The 27,657-nt window shown below is 46.5% G+C and overlaps 1 protein-coding gene across 2 annotated transcripts in view; it reads right to left on the bottom strand.

Moving 5' to 3' along the window:
- The window catches only part of VPS13A (vacuolar protein sorting 13 homolog A), a 4,910,496-nt gene that overhangs the window by 2,953,114 nt on the left and 1,929,725 nt on the right, over positions 1-27,657 (bottom strand). For both annotated transcript variants that reach the window (XM_044060868.1, XM_044060869.1), the window contains exon 23: positions 5,892-6,036. In XM_044060868.1, coding sequence (XP_043916803.1) covers positions 5,892-6,036 — 145 coding nt within the window. The remainder of the gene's footprint in view (positions 1-5,891; positions 6,037-27,657) is intronic.

The following is a 27,657-nucleotide window of genomic DNA, read 5'->3' as shown; positions in this document are numbered from 1 at the left end:
CTAGCATTTCTTTTTGATTGATGTGAAGGTGCTTTTCTTTTTGGGACCATTTGCCCTGAAAGCACCGATCTGTCATGTGCACCCCCCAGGCGTAGTCCGAGGCGTCTGTTGTGATGACTTGATTTGCTTGAGGCTGGCTGAATGGAAGACCTGTGTTTGATTGACATGCTTGAGCCCACCACAGAAATTCTTTTTGCAGACATGGAATTCGTGGTATTATTGTTTCCAAACTGTGGCTGTGCTGAGACCATATGTTTTTCAGGTACCATTGTAGTTTCCTCATGTGCAGCTTTGCACATGGGATTAGTAAGATGCAAGATGCCATGAATCCCAGAGCCTGCAGGATTTTCCTTGCAGTCAGCCTGGTGCAATTTGCTAGTGTTTTGAAATATTGTATTAGTTGCCCCTGCTTCTCTGGCGTGAGGTAGGCCATCTGGCTGTTTGTGTCCAAATTGGCACCCAGGAAAATTATTTTCCGAGAGGGTATTAGCCTTGATTTCTTTTTGTTGACTGTGTATCCCAGAGATTTCAATAACATTATTACATAAGCCAGATGTTTCAGAAGAATATGTTTGCTGTCCGCTTGGATCAGGCAGTCGTCCACATAGGGGTATATTTGTATCCCTTGAAGTCTGCAGTATGCAATTACTGATGCCAGGCATTTCGTGAATACTCTGGGCGCAGTAGATAAGCCAAAGGGCAATGCAGAGAATTGATAATGGGTTGAACCTGCAAGAAATCTGAGGTACCTTCTGCAATTTTGTCTGATTGGGACATGCAGGTATGCCTCCTTGAGGTCCAATGTTACCAGTCAAGACTCCTTGCCCAGCATGGGAAGAAGTTGCTGTAGAGTGAGCATCTTGAATTTTGGCACGAGTAGAAATGTGTTTAGGATGGATAGATCCAAAATAGGTCTCCAATCTTTTCCCTTCCTTGGCACCAGAAATAGCCTGGAATAAAAACCTTGACCTTGCTCGTGCGTAGGTACCTCTTGAATAGCTTTCATGTTTATGAGATCTGTAATTTGTTTTTGTGCCTCTGCCCTTTGATTGTGTGGCAGGTTTGGCATGCCTCTCATTTTTGGAAGGGTGTGAAAATGGAATTTGTAGCCTCTGTTTATAATGTCCAGGATCCATTTGTCCTTTGTGACAACATGCCAGTTTTTTGAAAATAATGCCAGCTTTCCCTCCTAAGGGGGCTGCCATTTGAAACCTGGTTGGCATGCAAAGGGAAAAGTCATTGGGTTTGCTTTCTGAAAGATTGCGAGTTGTCCTCACCACCTCTTTGTGTAGGGGCTTGCCATTGTCTGCCTCTATACGATCCTTGGGATTGTCCTCTGCCCCTCGGGCGCCTGTATCTGCCTCTTTGGGGTCTGTCTGTGGCAGGAAAGGACCAGTTTTTGGAAGGCCAATTTCTACTAAAACGTGGGGGATGAACCTGTAGAAATTCTTTCACAGTTTGCATTGATTTAGCCTTTTCCTCCATTTTCCTTAATACCTCCTCAGCATTAGCACCAAATAGTACATCCTTTTGAAGTGGGGCATCTAGTAATTTAGCTTTGACATGATCAGGCAAGGCTTGTTCCTTGAGCCAGGCATGCCTACGTATGACTGATCCTGTAACAGCAGCTCTACATGAGGCCTCTAGAGCATCAAAACCACATTGTAAGGTATGCTTACCCACTTGTTCTGCACTATGCATCAAATCCTGCAACTCCTTCAAGTCTGGTTGTTCAGGTTGTGACATTTTACTTTTCAATTGTGATAACAGAAACTGTTGGTATTTTAGCATATGAAACTGACAGTTTAAGGCCCTCATGGATAAGGTAGCCGAGGTATATACCTTTTTTCCCCACCTTTCTAAGGATCTGGAATCTCTCTCGGAGGGCAATGGATTTTTGGCAATGGAGGCCTTAACTCCCTTGGGGCCCTGTGAGATGGTTTCTGGGTCAGCAGCATGGCTTTTGTAAAGAAATTGGTGTGAGTCAGGAACCCTGTAGTACCTGTCAGGCTTAACTGGAGCTGGGGGTAGAGAGTCCGGGTTAAGGCAGGCCTCCGAGTAAACATCATCTAGTATGTCCAAGACAGGAGGTATAGCCAGAGGCCTATGCTGAGGTAACAAGAGAAATTCCCTGAGCCTTTTCTTGGAATCTGAATAATCCTGGCATTCCCAGTGGAAGTGTTCCCTTAAGGTATGCAAAGTTTCCCCAAATGAGTAATCCTCAGGGGGGGATACAGAAGGGATGGACTCCTCAGCATCAGAGTCTTCAAAAGGGGAGTAAGAATGTTCCTCATCATCAGAGTGCTCTGAAATAATGGAGCCCTGGTCAGAGTAGGGGGAATCTTCCTCCACTCTGGGCCTCTTGTCCGGTGGGGGGCTGAGAACCTCTGATTACAGTAATTAAATCCTCAGCCATTTTAAGCATCTGTTTCTTAGGCATGGGGCCTGTAGATGGACCCTGTGTAGCTGGTCTCTTCAGGTGCAAGGATGCTTTAGATTTTGTGAAAGCCTTGATGGAGAAAGAAGAGGAAGGTCTGAAGACACCTTGAGTGGAGGTGGACCTGTCCACATTCTGAGTTTCAACGCCAAGAGTGGCTTCGGTATCTGTAGTCGGGGTGTGGGCCGAGGAGCCTGCGACCTCGGGCACAGGAGACACTGTCAAATTAGTGTCGTCGGTAATCAGGGGCTGCGTAGGCGCCTCACTGAGAACCGGACCACGTGTAGTCGGCTTTGGCATGGTGTCGGTAGAGGCCGCGGACCTCGTGTGTCGGTCCTTGTCTTTGCGTTTTTTAGACAAAACCGGAGTCGGAGTATCCGACGACATAGTATAGTTAAATGCTTTCCCAAAATAATGCTGGGCGAACTCCGCCTGACGCTTAATAGTGCGTTTGTTGAATGTAGCACAAAAGCGACAGCCCGAGACGTCATGGTCTGGGCCTAAACAAGGTATACAGAGGGAATGGAAATCCTTATGCGGTATTTGCTTCCCACAAGAAATACAATTATTAACTTTGTCTGACATCGGTCTGAGGCAAGAAAAGTTTCCCTAACGGGGTACTTAGCTTTTAAGAAGACTTTGGTTTCCAAATTTCGTAATTTCAGGAGCTGGCCGACTGGCACTTGCGAACTGCTTCTGCTTCGGGCACCGCGCGGCAAAAAAGACTGAAGAAAATGGCGTCGGCTGGTTCCTTTATACCCCTGTCGCACTGACGTCAGGGAAGAAGCGACGACAACCGACACCGGACCTAGACTTTGGAATTCGGCCGACCGAGGACCCGCCTGATGGCAGGAGAACCCATCTGTTATGACTGCAGCTGTATGCACGATGAACATCAGTCAAATAATATCTCCTTGTCTGTAGCAGACTCAAAACGATTTTAGATTTTACCTCATCAGCAAACTTTTGGTTACATACTCAGATATATCTTCTCAAAACTGTAGCAGCAGTCCGAGACTCACTAACTGCACAATCATACAAACTCCTCAATGCATGTCTAAATACCTTGAACAAGAGAACAGAGCTATCTTCTGTAACATGGGCAAAAGCAAAGTCCCGCAGACTGTCTGCATAATAAAACATAAACTTCCACATATATGCCTGATAACTGAGAATTGTGACAGTTAAAGTGGAAGAAGAAAACCATCTCTGATCTAGATGCACTGACACCTTGTCTTCCTTGTCACTAAAAGGATTCATGTTCAACATCAACGTAGTGCCAGCAGGAGAAGCAGTGGTTTGATCTAAGGTGAGGAAAAATGTATTAGTCTGAGGACTTTGTAGATTTTATTTGATTTTTAGAGTGACTGTTCGGTATCAGGATGACCACAAGAAACATTCAACACATCCTCCAGGGATGGCAGTACAGGAAGGGTGAGTGAGGAATAAGGAATACCTTTTTGCAACATATAATATCCCTTCAGTTCAGGAGGAACATCTATCTATTTGTTCCGATAAATATACCTTATTCATCACCCAGGCTATGGTCTGATTAAAAGAACATTTCTCTAGAAAAGAGTAAGGATTAATGTTTTCAACACAGTCAGAGAGCTGGTTTTGTGAATCAGTAGGAGAAGCCTTGTTTCAGTCATCATCAGACTCTGAGATGCTTCTCCATGAGGTGGCAAGAAAGTACTAAAGAAATCTTCATTCTAGAATGTTGAATTCCCCCTTGGGACGAGCCAATCAGTAGTCAGAGGGTGGGGGTAGGCTGCAGCTCTTTGAAGCTAGTCAGTTGTTTCATGAGCAGGGAAACAACCCAAACAACCTAAAGAATATAGAACTAGTGGGATTAATGAACATGATCATTTATCTGAAAAGAATTGAAAAGAAAGCAGAAAAGAAACTACGCTTAAAGCAGGAATTGCTATTACTTTCAGACTGCTGAACGACAGGGCTTAAAATGACAACAGTGCAAAAAATGACTCAATGATACTACAAAGCTAATCAGCCAGTTTAGTTCATGCAGCAAAGAAAAGTAATACATTGCAGTAGTCCTCTACTGCCTATGCCCCAAAACTTCAATTCTGCATGCTACAGAATGCTTGACTGCTGAAAATATCTTGCTGAAGACAGATGTACAGCTGCAGTTGACTTTCATGTATTGCTTGAATCTTTTAAGCTGAAGTCCCTGTTGCAGAAATGTCACTGCTGCTCACTTTACAGCTCAGAGACTGTAGTACTCCCAAGGTTAGAGTGTGAGTGAGTGTGTGTGTGTGTTGTGAAACTGCAGTCTCCAGAAGAGCGAGACATTTCTTACACTGACTGTTAGTAATTGCTACTACTTCAAAGAGAACTGACTTTCTTGCAAGAACAAGACTAGTATGGGCGCAAAGTCACCTACAATGGTAGTGGAGTGGGATTTTTTACTCCTGCACAAATGATTTCAATGTTTACCGCATTTGCTCATAATACGACATGCCTGAATAAATACATTATAATACTCTGTCATTTACAACTTTTATTTTTTGCCCCAAAGCCCATTAATCCCTCTCTTGCCCATCTGGCCCAATTCTTCCCCTTCCATTAGAGAGATAACTAGCTGAGAAGGGATACCTTATATACATCAAACAGGAATTGTTTGGCTATTTTTTTTTTTTTAGCCCTAACTGCACAGTACACATTCAGTAAATGTCCAGGGTTTTGTGTGTAATGTCTAAAGGCCTCAAAACTGCCCTGCCGCCCTACAAAAGACAGTGCTTTCAGTAATCTCTGGCTACCACTAGGAACTCTGCCACTGGAAGATATAGTCTAGCAGGTGCCCTCTCCACACACACTGAAGAGAAGTGATCCAACAGTGCTTAATCACTCCTCCCTTTCATCCTGCTAATATCCTAACAGGCACCCAAGTTGCTACTCAGACCTGGATCATTTCAGACAATAGTTTAGACTTTATCCCTTCATGGCAGTAGAGTTGACTTATTTGCAAGAGCTTGCACAGGCACTATGACTTGAACTCACATAAATCAAGGAGAATGGATCCCCTGCAGCTTGATACCAATACAAATAAATGAATCCTAGCAATGATCATAATACGTACTGGAGGATGGTGCAGTAATTTCCTTTTCTTGTATGCTTTCTTTCATCAACATCAACAATAGATAAAGAGGCAAGAGAACGGAGAATGCTGACTCAAGGAAAGCTCTTTGTAAAGTGACAGCATGCACTAGTAACAGAAAAAGTTCACAGGCTGACACCCTTCTGACTCCACTCCAACTAAGACATGTACTTAGTCTTTTAGCAACAACATAACTGTTCAAGACTTTTCAACAGATCATTAATGGATATATGCATATTAGTACATAGCATTTTAAGGTATACGCAGTACATAGCACATAGCAGCAATAAGCTACAATATTTCTGCAAAACTCTTAAAAAAACAATATGTGTATACCTGAGGACCCTTTCGAACAGATGAAGGGGGCTGAGCAGCAGGCTTTTCAGGAAATGGAATGCTATCAAGCAGTGATAAAGCACCTTTCAGTTTTTCATCAGAGATGCAAACAGAAAGCAGTGGCAGTTCTCCAGACACCTTGAATCTAATCAGTAAAATACAAGAGTTATTTTTTTACACGTTTTTGTGATAAGTGTATTTAGTTCCACAACCTTATCTACCAAAGCATTATCATCCAAGAGCTTGTAATTCCATTATGCATTAAACAAGGTACTGCCTGGCCCCATACAGTCTCCTGTTTAGCCACTGCATCACTACATACACATGCATGTGTATATATATATATATATATATATATATATATATATATATATATATATATATATATATATATAGAGTACATTCCTTCTTCAAAATGTGTGGCATAGGTATACATATATCAAAAACAGGAAATACAACTGGAAGCGGTACTAAAAAAAAAAAAAAAAACTCAAAATAGATGTACATCTGAGCCAAAAGATAACCAAAACCCTAAAAGAGAAAGGTCTAACTACAAAATACTGCAAAAGAGTGAAGTTACTCTACTCATTTTACTACCCAATACATACTCCACAGATTCAAACATCTACTCTGTCCTCAGATATTTTACTATTAAAAGTTCTACTTCTATTACGTGCATCCTAAACTCCACTGTGTTTGTCTCTACGGACACTGTGGGAAGTTGGTTTCATACAGTTCCTCCTCCAACCTCTCAAAGAAATACGTCATTGGTTCCCTCTTATATCTGCCCCTTTCCATGATCAAGGCAAATAAATTCAACTTTAAAGGCATCAATATTTCAAAAAGATGCATGTTGCTTTGTACTTTACTCATTCTTTCAGGCATTCGATTTTTTAGCTACCCTTTCCCCTCTCTCCTATCAAAAAGTAAAAACTACAAGAAAAACTTAGCCAAGCTAGATTTTTCACTCATGATACCTTAAACCTCACCCGTGGCATATATGCAAATGACCCCTTAAGGACATCAAGTGCTTCAGCTATACGGCTTCTAAATGTCCACAACTTTTTTTATTTTTTAAGCCCTTTGTGGACACATTTAGGCCAATAATGCCAAACTCCACTAGCTGTGGACATGCATGTTTCCGCCTTCTTATGACATCATCAGCACAGCATAAATAGATGGTTTGGCTATACTCAAGAAACACAGGGTCTTTACAACCAGCTGATGTCCATAACAATTAAGGTGCCTGCAAAAGTGTACCAACTAACAAATAAAATCAAAGAGTAAAAAGGTCATGCAGACAAATCAATTAATAAAACTACAAGGGAAAATCCTAACCAGGCCAGAATTTTCATAGTGTGATACTTTAAACTTCTTGTAATAGAAGCCCAACCAAGAATCAAACCGGAGAACCTCTTGCTGTGAGCTGAAAACGCTAACTGCTGCACCACTGCACCACCCATAATTTTTCCCCATAATTATAAATGATCTTCCCATCCTTGTGAAAAAGTGTAGGATTGGAATTAACCAAATGTTTAGCAGCAGTAGTATTATGTAAGGCTATAGCTGCTAGGTCTGACTTGTTATGAGTGTATAAAAACTTAAAAGACTGAGGAACCTTATACATCCTATTTGCTATTTTAGGGGCAGCAAACTGACTATCAGGAAAAAGTACACTTACCATAAATGAAGATGTTTGAGTGTATTCACTGTTGCAGTCATAACATTTGGGTTATCCCTGCCAGGGTAGCCCTCGGCTAGCCCAAATACCAGAGGTTTAGTATTTCTGCGTCAGTTGCTGTCGCTTCAGGACTGACGTCAGGTCGTCAGTAGTATAAACTAAGACAGCCAACGCCATTACATCAGTTTTTCTTGCCCTGTCAGGAGTCCCCAAGTGGGAGCCTGGTTATGGTGGAAGAACCCCACCAGTAGAAAGTAAATACCAAAATGTCCCTTGTAAGGAGAGGGGGGGGGACCAGGACTGCAACAGTAAATACACTTGAACACCTACATTTATGGTAAGTGTACACAACTGTACTATGTTCTTTGTGTTTCACTGCTGCAGTCATCACATTTGGGTTGATTCCCAAAGCTGAGAAAAACGGTGGAGGCATCCAAGGAGACTAGGGGCTGGCTAGGATGCCATGCAAGACTGCAGTGGCAAAGCCTGCCCTGGATTTGGAGAAGATAGGCAGGTGGTAATGTTTGCTGAAAGTGTGAACAGATGTCCAGGTGGCAGCCTCCAGGATGTCCCTGGTGGGGACTCCTCTGAGGAAAGCTGCAGAGGTGGAGGCTGCTCTGGTGGAGTGAGTCCTGACCCCCTTAGGGGGAGGCTTTCCATGCTGCTTGTAACAGAAATGGATACAGTGTACTATTCATTTAGAAACTGTTTGTTTGGAGAAGGCTTTGCCCTCTGCCCCTGCAGCAAAGGTAACAAGCAATCGATCAGGCTTTCTGAATGATTTAGTCCTGTCTAGATAGAATCTGAGCTGTCTGTGCACATCTAGAGAGTGCAGGATCCTTTCCCCCTTGTTCTGTGGGTTAGGGAAAAAGCTGGGCAAATTAATGGATTGGTGGAGAGCCACACTGGACACCACTTTGGGCATGAAGGATGGGTTAGTCCTGAGGGAAACCCTGTCAGCATGGAAAATGATGAAGGGCTCCACAGCCATGAGTGCTTGTAGCTCGGAGACCCTTCTGTCTGAAGTGATAGCCAGAAGAAAAGCTGTCTTCCAGGAAAGAAATTTTAACTCTACTAAAGATGCTGGTTCGAAGAGGGGCAGGGTGAGCTTTTCCAACACAAAGTTAAGGCTACAAGCTGAGGTAGGTCCTCTTCTCTGTGGCCTCAAGTTGCTAGCCCCTCTTAGGAATTGTTTGAACAGAGGGTGAGAGAAAAGGGGCTGCTCAGTGGGGAAATGAGCAGAGATAGCAGAGGCATGAATTTTAATAGAGGAAAAAGAGAGACCACTGCGTAGCAGGTCAGCTAAGTAATCCAGGATGAGAGGGAGGGAGGGCTGTGCCATATCAACTCCCTTGGCCTGAATCCAGGTGCAGAACCTTTTCCATTTGTCAGCATAAGACTTTCTAGTGCTAGGGCATCTAGCCTCTCGTATAACATCTAGTACCGGTTTACTGAGGTTGGCAGATTATTCACTGGTTAGGGAATAAGCCAAGTTGCCAAACTGAGGGTCTGCAATTGGGGATGGATGAATTCTCCTTACCTCTGGGTGAGGAGGGTTGGGGTCTGAGTGAGATGCCAGGGTGGCAGTGGGACAAGCTGTGCAGCAGTGGGTACCAGCGCTGGTGAGGCCAGTCTGGAGCAATAAGAATTGTCCTTGGTTTTTCCTCCCTTATTTTGAGCAGTACCCTGGCAATGAGAGGTAGTGGTGGAAAGGCACAGACCGATAGACTGACCCAGGGGAAGGACAGGGCATCCACTTTCCAAGCCATGTTGTGATGCTCCCTGATGCAGAACTTGCTGAGCTGATGGTTGGTGTGGGAGGCAAAGAGGTCGACCTTCAGGGTGTCCCATTTCTGAGTTATTAGGGTGAAGGTTCTTTTGTCTAGCTGCCACTCATGTGGGTCCAGAAGATTTCTGCTTAAGTGATATGCCATAGAGTTTAGAGAACCTGGCAGGGATTGTGCTGACAGGGTCATAGGTTTATGGCAGAGGCTGTGTGCCAAAGGGTCATGGCCAGCCTGCATAGAGGATAGGAGTGAGTCCCTCCCTGCTTGTTGATATACCACATCAGTGGTGTTGTCCGTTTTGATCAGGAGAGCCCCTGGGGAGAGAAGCGGCCTGAAAGGTGTCAATGCGTGCTGGGCAGCTAACATCTCTTTTTGGTTGATGTGCAGATGTATTTGCTGTTGTCTCCACTGGTCCTGTATGCACCTGCCGTCCAGGTGTGACCCCAGGCATACTCTGATGCTTCTTTGGTGAGGGTCTGGGTGGCAGGGGGTGGTGAGGAAGGTAGTCCCTTGTTGTGGGCTCATGCTGCTGCCCACCAAAGAAAATCTTTCCTGAGGCAAGGTATCATGGGTATAAGAGTTTCCAGGTCTTGAGAGTGTTGACAACAAAGGCTTTTTAGGTACCACTGAAGTTTCCTCATATGCAGTCTGGCATATGGAAGGAGTAGAATGCAAGATGCCATGAACCCCAGAGCTTGCAGGATTTTCCTTACAGTTAACTGGGGTCTGGTGGCTAGTTGCGAGAAGTAGGCTGTCGGGTAAGTTTGCTTTTCTGGTGTAAGGAATGCCATCTGCGATGCTGTGTCCAGGCATGCTCCCAGGAATATAATCCTTTGGGTGGATACTAGTTTGGATTTCTTTTCATTGATAGTGTACCCTAGGGAGGTCAGTAGGGACTTTACAAATGCCAGGTGCTTGAGCAGCTTTTCCTGACTGTCCGTATGAATTAGACAGTCGTCTAAATATGGATAAATTTGGATATTCCTTTGTCTGCAAAAGGCAATGATCGGAGCCAGACATTTTGTGAAAACTCTGGGAGCAGTAGATAAGCCAAAGGGAAGTGCAGAGATCCTGCCCTGAAACGTAGGTATTTCCTGCATGATTCCCTAATAGGAATGTGGAGGTAGGCCTCTTTTAGGTCTAGGGTGGCTAGCCAAGCATCCTTGGAGAGCATGGGTAGCAGTTGCTGAAGGGTGAGCATTTTGAATTTTGGTATCACCAGGAAGGTGTTTAGAATGGGTAGATCGAAGATGGTGCACCAGGTGCCATCTTTTCTGGGTATCGGAAAAAGTCTGAAGTAGAAACCTTAGACTTTCTGTTCTGCAGGAAAGTGCTCTATTGCCTTCAAAGAGAGCAGGGAAAGTACTTGCTTTTGTGCCACTGCCCACTGGTTTGGAGGTAGATCTGGGAACCCTTTTGGGGTTGGAAGAGTGTGGAAAGAAAATCTGTATCCCGGGGACACTATGTTGAGGACCCAGTAATCGCTGGTAATGGTGGCCCAGGTGCTTGCGTGAAATGAGAGTTTTCCTCCTAGGGGTAAGTGACAGTGGGCAGAGGGAGGGGATGGTGGAGGAGAGTCATTGTGAGTTCTTACCATGATGGGGTGGCTTAGCCCTCCATGTTTTTGAAGTGGAGGAATTGCACTGTTTTGATCTCTGCATTCCTTGTGGCTGCTGTTTGGGGAGGGATCTGCTTCCATGGGGTCTGGGCTGAACTGACCTGGTGGGAGCAGGAATGGATCAGTGCTTGGAAGGGCAATGCTTACTGAACCTGGGTGGCTGGACCTGTAAGAAATCCTTAACTGTCTGCATAGATTTAAGATCTCTTCTGCCTTAGTGCCAAATAAGTTGTCTTTGTGTAAGGGGGCATCCACCAATTTAGATTTAACATTGTCTGGCAAGGGCTGTTCCTTAAGTGATGCATGCCTTCTAAGGACAGAACCGGTGACTGCTGCCCTGCAAGAAGCTTCTAGGGCATCAAAACCACAGCGCAAGGTGTGTTTAGTTACTTGACTTGCAGAAGGAATTAACTCTTGTAACTCTTTAGATTCTGCACAAGCAGGAAAGGAAGACACTTTTTGTTTGAGGAGTTCCATGGTATGTTGCTGACATTTTAGCATATGGATCTGGCAATTTAGTGCTCTGATAGCAAGAGTAGCAGAGGTGTATACTTTTTTACCCCATCTGTCTAGTGCTCGGGAATCCCTATCTGAGGGGGTGGGATTCTTAGCAGAGGTTGCCTTCAATACCTTTAGGCCCTTGAAAAATTACCTCAGGGTCAGCAGTAGGATTTTTGAAAAGAAATTTGTGTGAGTCAGGGACTCTAATACCTGTCAGGGTTTCTGGGTGCAGGTGGTAGGGTGTCAGGAGTCAAACTGGATTCCAGGAAAACATCGTCCACAACATCCAGGATTGGGGGAATGGCCAGGGGTCTGTGCTGTAGAAGATCTAAGAATTCCCCGAGTCTCTTTTTAGATCGAGGGTAGTCCTGACATTCCCATTGAAAATGCTCCCTTAAGGTATGAAGGGTTTCCCCAAAGGAAAAGTCCTCGGGTGGTGAGGCTGAGGGAAATGGAATCCTCTGCATCAGAATCCTCATAAGCAGAAAGGGGTTGCATGTCTTCATATTCAGATGCATCAGTCTCATCTGCCTCCTGTTCAGACAAAACTACTGGGGACAGATCTCTTTCTTTTGAAAGGGGTGGCTTGGCTTCCCCTGATAAACATGATAAGGTCTTCCGCCATTTTAAGCATTTGAGACTGAGGCAAGGAAGCAGTTGTCTGAGAGTGGGTCGCCGGTTTCTTGGGTGTGGTTCATATCCTGGGCCTTAGAAACTCGGTAGTTTTTGAAAGAACGGTAGATGCGAAATAAGTCATCGGTTTGTGTCGAGAATCGGTAGTGCAAAGTGCTTCCTCGGAAGCCAGTGCCAAGCTCAGCAGCTCCGGACCCATCCAAGGGAGAGACAACCGCAGGATCCTTAGTCGAAGAAGAGTTTTGAGGCATACCGGACTCCAAAAGGGTCTTGGTATCAGCCTGCAAATCCACAGAAGTGGGCATCAGGGGCTGCGAAAGCACCTCACTGAGGACCAGAGAACTGATGACTAGCTTAATGGAAGCGTCGTCTGTAGGTTTGGACCTCTGCGGTCTGTCTCTGTCTTTATCCTTACGTTTTTTTCAGAAGATCAGCTGTTGGATGGCTTACCAAAGCCATATCTGAATTTGAAGACCATAAGTGAAAATATCTAGCTACAATGAGGGCCTGATGACATAGTTCTGGCATTGAACAAAGCACAAAAGCGACAGTGGGGGAATGTTGCGGTCTGAGCCTAAGCAAGTGACGCAGTAAGAATGAAAGTCTCAGTGTGGTATTTGCTTTCCACAGGCAAGACAAAGTACAGTTGTATACCTACCATAAATGCAGATGTTCGAGTGTATTCACTGTTGCAGCCATTACAATTGGGTTATCCTGCTGGCAGGCTACCCGCAGTCGGCCTGAATTCCAAAGTCTAGGTCCGGCGTTGGTTGCTGTCGCCTCCTCCCTGATGTCAGAGTGCCTGGGGTATAAAAGATGCAGCCAACGCCATTTTCTTCAGTTTTTCTTGCCCCAGATGTCAGGTGCCCCCAAAAGGGTAAGCTAAAAATATATCAATAAAGCATACATGCACCAAGTAACAAGTTTCCTTCATTACAAGCAAATACACCACGTAGGTTGTATAGAAATAGAGAAGTACAGATAAGGTCCAGCAAAGATAAGGGGGATGGTGGGTGGGTAACCTGGACTGCAACAGTGAATACACTCGAATATCTACATTTATGGCAGGTACACAACTGTACTATGTTCATCTTTTTTCACTGTTGCAGTCATTACAATTGGGTTGAATCCCAAAGCTAAGATTGGGAGGCTGGAACTAAACAGAAATAGGAGCGGCTATGAGGCCCTGCAGTACTGCAGTGGCAAAGCCTGCCCTGGATTTGGAGTAGAGTGGTAAGTGGTAGTGCTTTGTAAAAGTATGCACTGAACTCTAGGTTGCAGCCTCTAAAATGTCTTTGGTTGGCACTCCTCTGAGGAAGGCTGCTGAAGTGGCTGCTGCTCTGGTTGAATGTGGCCTAATGCCCTTAGGCACTGATTTGCCATGTTGTGAATAGCAGAAACGAAAGCAGTGGCCTATCCACTTTGAAATAGTCTACTTTGAGATAGCCTTTCCTTGTGATCCTGCAGCATATGCTACCAGTAATTGCTCAGTCTTTCTGAAAGCTTTGGTTCTGTCCGAGTAAAAGCGCAGCTGTCTGTGTATATCCAAAGAATGCAGAAGTTTCTCACCCTTATTCTGTGGGTTTGGATAAAAGACAGGCAAATGAATAGTCTGGTTGAGGGCCACACTGGACACTACCTTAGGCATAAAAGTGGGGTTTGTCCTTAGAGAAACCCTATCTGGATGGAAAATGATAAAAGGTTCCACAGCCATGAGTGCCTGCAGCTCTGAGACCTGTCTTGCAGAGGTTATTGCTAGGAGCAGAGCTGTTTCCATGATAAAAATTTTATATCAGCTGTAGCGGCTGGCTCAAAAGGAGGCAAAGTGAGTTTTTCCAAACATAATTGAGGTCCCATGCAGGTATTGGTGATGATCTTGGAGGCCGTAAGTTTTTGGCTCCTCTGAGGTACTGTCTTAATAAAGGATGAGAAAAAGAGGTGGCTCTGTATTGAAATGAGCTAAAATGGCAGAGGCATGAATCTTAATTGAAGAAAAGGATAGGCCTTTGTCCAGCATCTCAGTTAAGTATTGCAAAATATGAGGGATATTTGGTACAATCATGTCAATTCCTTGTGTCTGTTTCCAAGCACAGAATCTCTTCCATTTTTCTGCATAAGATTTTCTGGTACTGGGCCTCCTGGCCTCCAAGATAACATCCATAACTGCCTTAGAGAGGGGTGTGTTTTGAAAAACTACATTATCCGCCATGCTGCCAGATTTAAGGTCCTGAGCTGGCTGTGCAGGATCTGATTGTTTTGTTGGGTCAGTAAGTGAGGAATTTGAGGTAATGTCCATGCTGTGCATTGAGTGAAGTTCCTTAGGATTGGGTACCAGTGCTGGCGGGGCCAGTCTGAGGCAATTAGTATCATTTTTGGCTTTTCTTGTCTGACCTTTAGGAGTACCTTGGGGAGGAGAGGCAGTGGGGGAATGGCATATACTGTTAAGTTTTTCCATCTGAAAGATAGAGCATCTACTTTCCATGCTTGCTTGTGATGAGTCCTTGTGCAGAATATCTGTAGTAGGCAGTTGTGAGGGGAGGCAAATAGATCTATGTCTGGGCACCCCCAATTCCTTGTTATCATGTTGAGGACTTGTGGATCCAATTTCCACTCATGGGGATCCATGAGGTTTCTGCTTAGTTCGTCTGACAGAGTATTTATCTCTCCTGGCAGGAATTGTGCTTGCAGATGTATTTGGTAAGTCAATGCTGTGTCCCACAAAGTCATGGCTAGTCTGCAAAGGGAGTATAATGTGTGCCTCCCTGCTTATGTACCACATGACTGTAGTATTGTCCATCTTTATCAGTAGTTGTCCTGGATGAAGTAGGTCCTTGAAGGCTGTCAGGGCATTCTGAACAGCTAGCATCTCTTTTTGATTGATATTGTAGATGCATTTGGATTGGGGACCATGAGCCCTGAATACATCTTCGTGCCATGTGGGCCCCCCCGGCATAATCTGATGCATCTGTTGTCAATGTCTGCCTGACTGGGGGTATGGTGAATGGCTGCCCCTTGTTGTGGTGACAGGCCTTTGCCCACCATTGAAACTCCTGTTGTAGGCAGGGAATGAGTGTAATTAGAAGTTATGTACTCACCATAACGTTCCATCTGAGTAGGTGACTTCATTCGGATGCAACCTGTGGGTATCGGATGCGACCTCGGATCCGAGCCGGCAATTCAAAAGCTTAGGCTCCGAGCTCCTAGCTCCTCCCTCTTACCCATAACCCCTTGCCAAGCCCTGACTGACCTCAGATTGAGTTTGCCTCAAAATACTGACTACAGTACACTAAAACAGCATACATACTCGCTCTATAAAGGTCAGGGGGATGGAGGGGGGGATGGTTGCATCCGAATGAAGTCACCTACTCAGATGGAACGTTATGGTGAGTACATAACTTCTAAATCTGAAGTAGGCAGACTTCATTCGTCTGCAACCTGTGGGACAGAGTCCCTAGCTACCTGAATCTTGGGCGTCATGGAAGGATGTTTCGGAGCACCGCTGAGCCAAAGGATGCTCTTCCTCTAGAAACAACATCCACCTTATAATGAGAAATAAAAGTATGAGGCGAGGCCCAAGTAGCTGCTGCGCAGATATCATCCAATGATACACGGGACTTAAAGGCGGCTGACGTGGAAACTGCCCTAGTAGAATGAGCCGTAACCCTCTGAGGAGCAGGTCTACCTGAAGTGTCATATGCCTGCAGAATACAATTAGCAATCCACTTAGATAGTGTGACTTTAGATACTGCTTTACCCAGAGCAAATTTAGCAAAGGAGACGAACAGCTGGTCTGATTTCCTGTGACCAGCTGTTCTGTGAATATAAAAACGTAATTGTCTATGAACATCCAAGGAATGCAATTTGTATTCTCCTTTGAGTACTTGGGAAAAAACACAGGTAAATTAATTGATTGGTTAATATTGGACTCAGAAGAGACCTTCGGAAGAAAAGATGGATTGGTCCTGAGGCACACCCTATCAGGGAAGAAAGAAAGGTAAGGCAGCTTGATGCATAGAGCCTGAAGCTCAGACACTCTTCTGGCTGAAGTGATAGCTACCAAGAAGGCAGTCTTCCAGGAAAGGTACTTTAGATCTGTAGAAGCTGCAGGCTCGAAGGGAGGAGCAGTAAGGGCTTGCAGAACTAAAGACAAGTCCCAAGGTGGTACAACCTCCTTGACTGGAGGCCTCAAAAAAAAACTCCTTTGAGAAATGTTTTGCATAATTTTGCCGTCATAAGGGGAGCTGTCTCATGACCAATGTGATAATGTGAGATAGCTGCCAATTGTACCTTAATCGTGGAAGAACTTGCCCCTTGATGAAAGAGGTCTATTAAAAAATCCAGCACCGCTGACATAGGTGCCGAGAAGGGATCCAAAGTTCTCTGTACCGCCCAAATAGAGAATCTCTTCCATTTACTCCGATAAACCTGCCTGGTGGAAGGTTTATGAGCTGCCACTAAAATGGCCTTGACCGCTGATGAGATACCGGGAGTCCTAATCAAGGATGGAACTGGAGCAGCCAAGCTGTCAACTTCAGGGTGCGCAGATTGGGAACCGACATTCCCAGAGGGTGGGATATGAGATCCGGAATCGGATCCAGAATCCAGGGTGGATTGATTTTGTGAGACCATGAAGGGGAACCAAGGTTGACGAGGCCAGAACGGGGCAATGAGAATCATTCTGCTCCCCAAACTGTTGGCTTTCTGCAGAAGCCTCTGCATCAGAGGAAGTGGAGGGTAGGCATAAAGGAGACCGGGAGGCCAAGCATGCACCAGAGCATCTCTCGGGAACTCCCCTGGTGGGGGAAGCAGAGCGAAGAAATTGTCGCATTTGGCGTTTGAGGGAGAGGCAAAAAGATCGCAACAGGGTTGCCCCCAGACGGCAAAAATCTTCTTCGCTACTTGTGAATTGAGAGACCACTCGTGTGGAGAAAGAATGCTGCGACTGAGCTTGTCCGCAAGGATGTTGGACTTTCCCGGAATGTGCGTTGCTACCAGAAAGCGTTTGGTGGAAATTGCCCATTCTCAGACTCTCATGGCCTCTCGACAAAGGGGGTAAGACCTGGTTCCTCCCTGTTTGTTGATATACCAGACTACCGACATGTTGTCTGTCTGAATCGCAATAGTCCCTGAAGGAAGAACGTGGTGAAGTGCTTGCAACGCTAGGAGCACCGCCCTCATTTCCAGGACATTTATATGCAAAGACGTCTCTGTGGGATTCCACGTGCCTTGGACAATCTTTCCGCAGAATGCCCCCACCCGAGGCAAGAAGCGTCCGTGGTCACTGTGGCTCGGGAAATGCAGCACAAAAGGTCTCCCTGCCAGGGCCCGGAGAAAGAAGCCACCAAAGAAGGGAGTCCCTGCACGCCTTGCTGACCGCAATAGGAGCGTTGAGAGGGGAACAAAGAGGGGACCACTGAACCTGAAGGGTCCATTGAAGAACCCGCATGCGTAAGCGAGCATGAATGAGAAGCGGAATAGCTGCCGCCATCGAACCTAGGGCTCTCAGGACCGAAGCTGCAGTTGGAGATGGTTGCAGGATCGCTGTCACATGACACTTCAGGTTGGCAATTCTGTCTGGAGTGAGGAAGGCTCGCATTGATCTGGTGTTTAGTCTTCCTCCTATGAAATCTATAACTTGTGTTGGATGCAGCAAAGATCTCTCCCAGTTGATTGTGATGCCCAGCCTTGGTGCTAGTTGAAGAAAATAGTCTCTGGCTGAGCACAGAAGATGCCTTGATGATGCCGTCAGGAGCCAGTCGTCCAGGTACGGAAAGACCTGTAATCCCTGGAGCCTCAGGTGGGCCGCTACCACCGCTAGCACCTTGGTGAACACCCTGGGGGCTGAGGTGAGACCAAAGGGGAGGACCCTGAACTGATAATGACTGGCTCCCAGCCGGAAGCGAAGAAACCTCCTGGATCGTCTGTCCATGCGAATGTGGTAGTACGCGTCCTTGAGGTCGATGGAGCACATCCAGTCGTTCTCCCTCAAGAGGGGGAGTATAGATTGCAGGGTGACCATCCGGAACTTTTGCTTGGTTACTGACAGGTTCAGCTGGGAAAGGTCTAAGATTGGTCTTAGGTCCCCCGTTTTCTTTGGCACCAAGAAGAACCTGGAGTAAAACCCTAATCCGGTTTGATCTCGGGGGACGCGCTGGATAGCTCTTTTTTCTAGCAGCTGTTCGATTTCGACAGCTGCCGCCTCCCTTTGGTCGGGTGGAACATCTGGGAGGCTGTGAGATTTGGGAACCTTGAATAGGGGAATTGAATAACCTCTGGATATGACACGAAGCACCCAACTGTCTGTTGTTATGGACTCCCAAGAAGTCAGGTGCCTCGAAAACCGCCCCCCGACTGCCTCCAGAGACGGACAGCCGGGCAACCCTTCAGGGCTGCTGCGTGGGTCTATCAGAGAAAGGCTCCTGGACCCAAAGTTGCCAGGAGCCCCTGCCTCTAGCACGACGACCTCCCGTCCTCCTCTGCCACGGAAGGACTGGTTATCCGAGCAGGTTGGGACTGCTGCGATTTCCGGAACCACATCTTCTTCTGTCCCTTTTGGTTCTTAGAGAAGGACCTCTGGGGAGCTGAGAAGCGGACTCCGGCAGACAGCGTCTTCCGTCCTTTTCGCTCTGGACTAATGTTTCGCGAACAGTCTTGCCAAACAAGGCAGAACCATCGAAGGGGCATTCAAGGTCGCCTTGAAGGGCTCTGCAAAATCACAGTGGCGGAGCCAGGCCTGTCGCCTCATGACTAGGCCTGCTCCGCTGGTTCTAGCTCCCTCAGTAGCATGAGAAAGCAGCCGCATAGACGTATTGGAAACTGATCTGAGAGTGGCCATTCGGTGGAATATACCTGTTTATCCTCACTCGACATGGACTCGGGGAGATGCAGCGTATTCTTTAATCAGATCCCGCTGCATCCTAATGACATGTGCCATGTAGTTCAGCGCTCTCAAAGAGAAGGTTGCTGAACTGAAAACTCGCTTCCTAATGCGATCCATCGAGCGGGACTCCTTGCCGGAGGATGCATGGAGGGACTCTCCTGGGCCAATTCCCTCTTCGTGGCTGCAGCCATCATCATGGCATCTACTGGGGGCCCTTGCTCCAGTGAGTGCGGTCCGCCCGGGGAAAGGATGTGTCCGGGCTTGGGGACAGGCTCAACGGTGTCCGGATCCTTCCACGCTCTGATGGAAATAAGATCCACCAGAGGGTCAGCAGGAGGGGACACCCAAGAGGTAGAAGGGCCCGCCTCGAATGCCTCCAAGAACACAGACTCGTCCGAGGAAGCCTTGGGGGCAGACCACCCCCCCCGATCCTTAACATCTCCATAAGGTCTCCAAATGAGACGTCCTCAGGGGGTGACCTAGGGGAGCCTTCCCCTTCATCCAAGTCTGTGTCTTCAGTAACGGACCGGGGAGTCCATGTGCCTCCTTTTGCACTTACGCTTCCGAGGTACTTCATCGAGGGGGCTGTCCGAGGAGTACTCTTCAGCAGTTGGATGTTCCAAGGGAACCACTTTGGACATCGAGGCGGGCTGTCCCTGGGACCGGCTGGTGGGGGCCTGGCCCAACTGCAAGGGAGTGCGGGATGGAGCCGTGGCAGGGACCGGGGTCGGGCGTCCTCAACAGTGCCCTTTCCACTACGCCGAAGCCGAGGGGAGCCAGCTTCTCTAAACCCCGAGAGCCGACCCACTCGGATCCGGCCTTGCGGATCGGAGTCGGAGAAAACCGCCGGATCCGAGACCGTGCGCTCCGACCTGGACGGAGCCGAAGACACCAGCTCCCTCGGATCCGAGGCTCGCCCTCGGCTCGAGAGGTCGGGTCCGGCACCAAGCACTCAAGGGATGGGACGGATCCGAGTGCGCCGACCCATCGGATCCGACCCACCCCCGGATCCAAGTCTGCCCGGCGCCGACAGCTCCGAACCCGTGGTATGGGTCGGAGAAGGAGCCAAGGGGGCGAAAAAAGGGGTCAAAGCCCCTCCCGGATGGGGGGGGGGGGCTAGGAGCACTCCCATTTGCATTTAGACCTGGATGAATTTCCTCATCATCTGGTCCATATCAGCTTCACTCATTGAAAAAGTTGACCTGGTGGAGGCCACCGAAGCGGACCTAGAGAGCCGCCTCTGAGACCTCCTAGAAGGGCTAGCCTTCTCCTCCTCGGGTCCAGGAGAGAACCGAGGGGAGTGGAGCCGAGGAGGAGGAAAGCTAGAAGGCACAGGGGAGGCCCGCTTAGATGGAGGAGCTGAACTGGAAGTTTCGGCTCTCCGCTTGTGGTGCCTCTGCCTGTGCCTCTCCTTCTCTCTCCCTAGAGGACTCTTTCCCCTCCGGCAACTTAGAGGGAGGTTGAGTCCCAGCCGGAGGGAGAACCCACAGCAACAGGTTGCTGAGTGGAAGGGCAGAGGCGGCGGTATCTGGAGGTAAAGACCCGCCAGCACCAGCTTCGACCTCCGCTCCCTCGAAGCCGGGGTTGAACCCTGCACAAATGGTACAACCAGATGACAGGTGTTCAACCCCAAGATTCTTGACTGCAGTGTGGCCATCCGCTGGGGACAGCTTATGGCCACACTCGTACATTTAGAGAAAACAGCCTTATGGGCTTCAGACATCACAAACCCTAAGGCCTAACACAACACACACACAAACAAACTACGCAAAAAACGAGAAATATTAAATAAAAGAGAGAGGAAAGCCTATACACACTCAACACTAACAATATCAATAACAAAAATAGAGATTTTCAAAACTTTTTTAGTCAAAAAATCTTATCTTTCACCAACAAACGCCAGGAGCTCTAGAATCCGTAGCTACTTGAAAAGCGGCAAACGAAATCTGAGGTCAGTCAGGGCTTGGCAAGGGGTTATGGGTAAGAGGGAGGAGCTAGGAGCTCGGAGCCTAAGCTTTTGAATTGCCGGCTCGGATCCGAGGTCGGATCCGATACCCACAGGTTGCAGATGAATGAAGTCTGCCTACTTCAGATTTATTGTTTCCAGGCTGTGGCAATGTTGAGTCCAAACACTGTTTAGATACCATTGTATTTTCCTCATATGCAGGCTTGCATATGGAATTAGCAGAATGCAGGATGCCATGAAGCCCAAAGCCTGCAGAATTTTTCTTGCAGTTAACTGGGTGTTTGTTGCCAACCTTTTGAAATAAGTAGTCAGTTGCTTTTGTTTGTCTGGCGTGAGATAAGCCATCTGGGCAGTTGTATTTAAGCTTGCACCCAGGAATATTCTTGAGAGGGTACAAGTTTTGATTTCTTTTTGTTTACTGTGTACCCTAGGCATGTTAATAATCTTTTTACAAACGCCAGATGCTGTAGTAGTATGTCCTTGTTCTCTGCTTGAATAAGGCAGTCGTCCAAATAAGGATATATTTGTATTCCTCTTTGTCTGCAAAATGAAATTACTGGTGCCAGGCATTTTGTGAAGACCCTGGGCGCAGTAGATAAGCCAAAGGGCAGTGCAGAGAATTGGTAGTGCATTGAGCCAGCTATAAATCTGAGGTATCTTCTGCATGATTGTCTGATTGGGACATGCAGGTATGCCTCTCTTAGGTCTAAAGTTACAAGCCAAGCCTTCTTGCCCAGCATGGGCAGAAGCTGCTGCAAAGTCAATATTTTGAATTTTGGAATATCCAGGTATGTGTTTAGAATAGATAGGTCCAGTATTGGCCTCCAGGCTTTGTCCTTTCTGGGCACCAAGAAAAGTCTCGAGTAAAATCCTTGTCCCTGCTCTTGATGTGGTACTTGCTGAACGGCCCTCATGTCCATGCGGGATGTAACTTGCTTTTGTGCCTCTGCCCATTGATTTTTTGGCAGGTCTTGCATACCATTTGCCCTTGGCAGGGTGTGAAAGTGGAACCTGTAACCTTGTAACACTATGTTCAAAATCCATTTGCCCTGGGTGATTAGGTGCCAGTGTTGAGAAAAAAGTGCTGGTTTTCCCCCTAAAGGAGCTGGCAGTAGATAAGTGCTTGGTGCTGGCAGGGGGAAGTCATTGGGACTGCTTTCTGTATGGCTGTGACTTGTCTTCTCCACTTTTAGAGGTAGAAGCACCCCATTGTTTAGTCCTGTATGAGCCTTGGGGCTGGGATCTGCCTCTAGGGCATCTGTATCTGCCTCTTTGTGGCCTGTCTGACACTGGAAAGGACCACTTCTTTGTAGGCCAATGTCTGCTAAATCTTGGAGGCTGTACCTGTAAGAAATCCTTGACTGTCTGCATAGATTTGGCTTTGTCCTCCATTTTCTTCAACATCTCTTCTGCTTTAGCACCAAACAAGGTATCATGCTGTAATGGGGCATCTAGTAATTTTGCTTTAACATGATCAGGTATGTTCCTTTAACCAAGCATGCCTCCTAATGACAGAACCCGTAACAGCGGCTCTGCAGGATGCCTCCAAAGAATCAAAACCACATTGTAAAGTATGCTTTCCAACTTGTTCAGCTGCATGCAATAAATCCTGCATTTCTTTATTTTCTGCACATTCAGAATTTGTCGACATTTTCTGTTTAAGCAGTGACATTATGTTTTGCTGATATTTAAGCATATGAAACTGACAATTTAAAGCCCTTATAGCCAAGGTAGCAGAAGTGTAAATCTTTTTTCCACATATGTCCAGTGTCCTGGAATCTCTGTCAGAGGGGGTAGGGTTTTTTGCAGTGGAAGCCTTGACCCCCTTGGGACCCTGACAGATAGTTTCTGGGTCAGCAGCAGGGTTTTTAAAAATAAATTTGTGGGAGCCTGGAACCATGTAGTATCTGTCTGGCTTAACAGGAGCTGGAGGTAAGGAGTCAGGAGTCAGACTGGACTCTGAAAATACCTCATCTACAATGTCTAGCACAGGTGGAATAGCAAGGGGCCTGTGCTGAGGAAGTAAAAGAAAGTCTCTAAGCCTTTTCTTAGATTCTGAATAATCTTGGCTCTCCCAGTGGAAATGCTCCCTCATGGTATGCAGTGTTTCCCCAAAAGAATAATCCTCAGGAGGAGAAGCTGAGGGGATAGATTCTTCAGCATCAGAATCCTCATAAAGAGGAAGAGGGTATTGCTGATCAGAAGAGGAATCAGATGAAATGGAAACCTGAACTGAAGATTCATATTCTATCTCTTGCCTAGGCCTCTTGTCAGGAGGGGGATGAGAACCCTTGATCAAAGTAATCAGGTCTTCGGCCAGTTTGAGCATCTGTTTTTTAGGCATGGAAGCCTGTCCATGGGGCTGTTGTACTTGTATCTTTGTCTTTAAAGCTGCTTTAGTTTTTGCCTTTGAAGCTGAAGTTGTTTCAACATATAATTGTGTAGGCCTGAAAACGCCCTCAGAAGCCGATGCCTGCTCAGCGGCTCCAGACCCATCTGAGGGAATGGTTTCCGAAGGTCCAATACCTTGAGTTTCTGTAGACCTGGTTGACTCCACGTGGGAATCGGTATTGGCCTGCGGCTCTAAAGTAGTGGTCGTCAGGGGCTGCGAAAGCGTCTCACTGAGAACGGGTTAATCGGCGACTGGCCTAGAAGAAGCCTCGTCGTCGGTTTTGGACCTCGAATGCCTATCCTTTTCTTTTTCTTTGCGTTTTTTGTAAACTCTGGTAGTCGGCTGTTCAGACAGCATTGTATAATTAAACCGTCTGCCAAAGTAATGAAATGCAAAATCAAACCGACGCTTAATAGTGCATTGGTTAAATCTAGCACAAAACAGACAACTAGCAACATCATGGTCAGGGCCTAGGCAAGGAATACAGTAAGAATGAAAATCCTTATGAGGTATTTGCTTCCCACAAGAAATACAATTATTAACTTTTTCTGACATCGGTCTGGTGCAAGAAAAAAAGTTTCCCCAATGGGGTACTTAGCTTTTAATGAAGACTTTGGATCTGAAATTCGAACTTGAAAATCTCAGGAGTCGGCCGACCGGCACTTGTGAACTGCTTTTGTTTCGGGCACCGCGCGGCAAAAAAGACTAAAGAAAATGGTGTCAGCTGCATCTTTTATATCCCTGGCGCTCTGATGTCAGGGAGGAGGTGACAGCAACCGACGCCGGACCTAGACTTTGGAATTCAGGCAGACTGCGTGTAGCCTGCCAGCAGGATAACCCAATTGTAATGACTGCAACAGTGAAACACGATGAACATCTGTTAACTTTTTCTGACATCGGTTAGTGCAAGAAAAATGGATCCGCAACTTAGCTTTACAAGACTTCAGTTTCAATTCGGAAGACGAAACTCAGGTAGCGGCCGACCGGCACTCGTGCAAACTGCTTCGGGCTCCGCTGCAAGAAAGATTGATGTAATGGCGTCGGCTTCCTTAGTTTATACTACTGACGACCTGACGTCAGTCCTGAAGCGACAGCAACCGACGCAGAAATACTAAGCCTCTGGTATTAGGGACGGCCGAGGGCTAGCCTGGCCTGGCAGGGATAACCCAAATGTGATGACTGCAACAGTGAAACATGAAGAAAGTACAGCTTTGTACCTACCATAAATGTAGATGTTCGAGTGCTAATACAGCTGCAGTAATCACAGATTGGTTCTCTGCCGTCAGGCGGGTTCTCAGTCGGCCGAATTCCTAAGTCTAGGTCCAGCGTCGGTTGCTGTCGCCTTCTTTCCTGACGTCAGTGCGACAGGGGTATATAAGACACAGCCGACGCCATTTTCTTCAGTCTTTCTTGCCCCAGATGTCAGGTGCCCCCAGAAGGAAGGCAATACATAAATTATATATATAATCATGCAATGCAATATAATCAAAAATCAGTAGTTGCAAACAAATACACCATAGAAGGATAACCTAATCAGGTTGTATGAGGAGGTGTTAGCCACTAGGCCTTTACCAAGAGGGGAAGGAGGGAGGGAAACCTGTACTGCAGCTGTATTAGCACTCTAACATCTACATTTATGGTAGGTACAAAACTGTACTATGTTCATTGTGCATACAGCTGCAGTAATCACAGATGGGTAGAATCCCAAAGCTACGCACAGGGTGGTAGGCACTAGGTGGAACTGGGAACAGCTAGAATGCCCTGCAACACAGCAGTGGCAAAGCCTGCTCTAGTTTTGGAGTATAAAGGCAGGTGGTAGTGTTTTGTGAAGGTATGCACAGAACTCCAAGTGGCTGCCTCCAAAATATCTTTGGTAGGGACTCCTCTGAGGAAGGCTGTAGAGGTAGCTGCGGCCCTTGTGGAGTAGGATCTGATGCCTGTAGGAACAGATTTGCCATGAAAGGAGTAACAGAACCGTATGCAGTGGCCTATCCATTTTGAAATTGTCTGTTTGGAAATTGGCTTCCCTTGAGCTCCTACAACATAGGACACAAAGAGTTGTTCTGATTTCCTGAAAGGCTTTGTTCTGTCCAAATAGTAACGTAGCTGTCTATGGATGTCTAAGGAATGTAGCAGCCTTTCCCCTTTGTTTTGAGGATTGGGGTAAAAGGTAGGTAAGTGTAGGGCCTGATTTAAAGCTACCCTGGATACTACCTTAGGCATAAATGGCGGGTTGGTTCGTAGGGAAACCCTGTCCTGATGGAAGATGAGAAAGGGCTGCACAGCCATGAGGGCTTGTAGTTCTGAAACCCTACGAGCTGAGGTAATGGCCAGAAGGAAAGCTGTTTTCCAGGACAAATACTGCAAATCTGTTGAGGCAGCTGGTTCAAAGGGGGGGCAATGTTAATTTTTCTAGAATGTAATTAAGATCCCAGGCTGGTATTGGTTGTTTCCTTGGAGGTCTTACATTCTTAGCCCCTCTGAGGAACTATCTTAAGAGTGGGTGAGAGAATAAGGGTGGATCAGTGTTGTATTCTGCAGAAATGGCTGAGGCATGAATTTTGATGGAGGAAAATGAAAGTCCACTGTTCAACAGCTCAGCTAGATACTGTAATGTCTGAGGCAAATTCAGTTTTCTAGGATCCTGGCCTTTTTTCTCATTCCAAGCGCAAAACCGTTTCCATTTTGCAGAGTAAGCCTTTCTAGTAGATGGCCTTCTGGCCTCCAAAATGATATCCTGTACCTCTTTGGAGAGTAGGGTCTGTTGTGGTGTTAAGGAATTTTCCATGCAGCCAGATTGAGTGTTTTCAGCTGACTGTGAAGAGTTTTGTAGCTGTGCTGAGTCAGTAGAAGAGGCATTAGAGGTAGGGTCCAGGGAGGAGTATGTGTTAGGCTCCTCAGGAGTGGGTACCAGTGTTGTCTTGGCCAATCTGGAGCAATCAGTATCATCTTTGGTCTGTCTGCTCTTGCTTTCAAGAGCACCTTGGGCAGAAGAGGCAAAGGTGGGAAGGCGTAAACTGTCTGTGCTGCCCAACTGAAAGAAAGGGCGTCCACTCTCCAGGCCTTTGGATGGAAGGTCCTTGAGCAGAACTTTGTCAATTGATGATTCCTGTGGGAGGCAAAGAGATCTATGTCTGGCCTTCCCCACGCTTGGATTATCTTTGTAAACACTTGAGGATGCAACTTCCATTCGTGTGGGTCTGTCATATTTCTGCTTAGATTGTCTGCCAGCGTGTTTTCCAATCCTGGCAGGTACTGTGCTTGAAGTTCGATTTGCCATTCCAGAGCCAAGTTCCAAAGTGACATGGCTAGCCTGCACAGGGGTATGAATGTGTTCCTCCTTGTTTGTTTATGTACCACATTACTGTGGTGTTGTCTGTTCTTATCAATAATTGCCCTGGATGCAGGAGGCCCTTGAAAGCTGTAAATGCATTTATCACTGCTAGCATTTCCTTTTGATTGATGTGAAGGTGCTTTTCCTTTTGGGACCATTTGCCCTGAATGCACCTGTCTGTCATGTGTGCCCCCCAGGCGTAGTCTGAGGAGTCTGTTGTGATGACTTGATTTGCTTGAGGCTTGCTGAATGGAAGACCTGTGTTTGTTTGGTATGCTTGGGCCCACCATAGAAATTCCTGTTGCAAACATGGGATTATTGGTATTATTGTTTCCAAACTGTGGCTGTGTTGAGACCATAGGTTTTTTAGGTACCATTGAAGTTTCCTCATATGCAACTTTGCACATGGGATTAGAAGAATGCAAGATGCCATGAAGCCCAGAGCCTGCAGGATTTTCCTTGCAGTTAGCCTGGTACAATTTTCTAGTATTTTGAAGTACTGAGTTAGTTGCCCCTGTTTTTCTGGCGTAAGATAGGCCATCTGGGTGTTTGTGTCCAAGTTGGCACCCAGGAAAGTTATTTTCTGAGATGGTGTTAGCCTGGATTTCTCTTTGTTGACTGTGTATCCCAGAGAATTCAATAACCGTGTTACATAAGCCAGATGTTCCAGAAGTATGTGTTTGCAGTCCGCTTGGATCAGGCAGTCGTCCAAATAAGGGTAAATTTGCATCCCTTGAAGTCTGCAGTAGGCAATTAATGATGCAAGGCATTTTGTGAATACTCTGGGCGCAGTAGATAAGCCAAAGGGCAATGCAGAGAATTGATAGTGGATTGAACCTGCAAGAAATCTGAGGTATCTTCTGCAGCTTTGTCTGATTGGGACATGCAGGTATGCCTCCTTGAGGTCTAATGTTACCAGCCAAAACTCCTTGCCCAGCATGGGAAGAAGCTGCTGTAAGGTGAGCATCTTGAAT

This window comes from Protopterus annectens, chromosome 2.part0 (assembly GCF_019279795.1).
Source record: "Protopterus annectens isolate FY-2018-M chromosome 2.part0, PAN1.0, whole genome shotgun sequence".
Classification (NCBI taxonomy): Eukaryota; Metazoa; Chordata; order Ceratodontiformes; family Protopteridae; genus Protopterus; species Protopterus annectens.
This window is presented reverse-complemented; position numbering and strand designations above follow the sequence as displayed.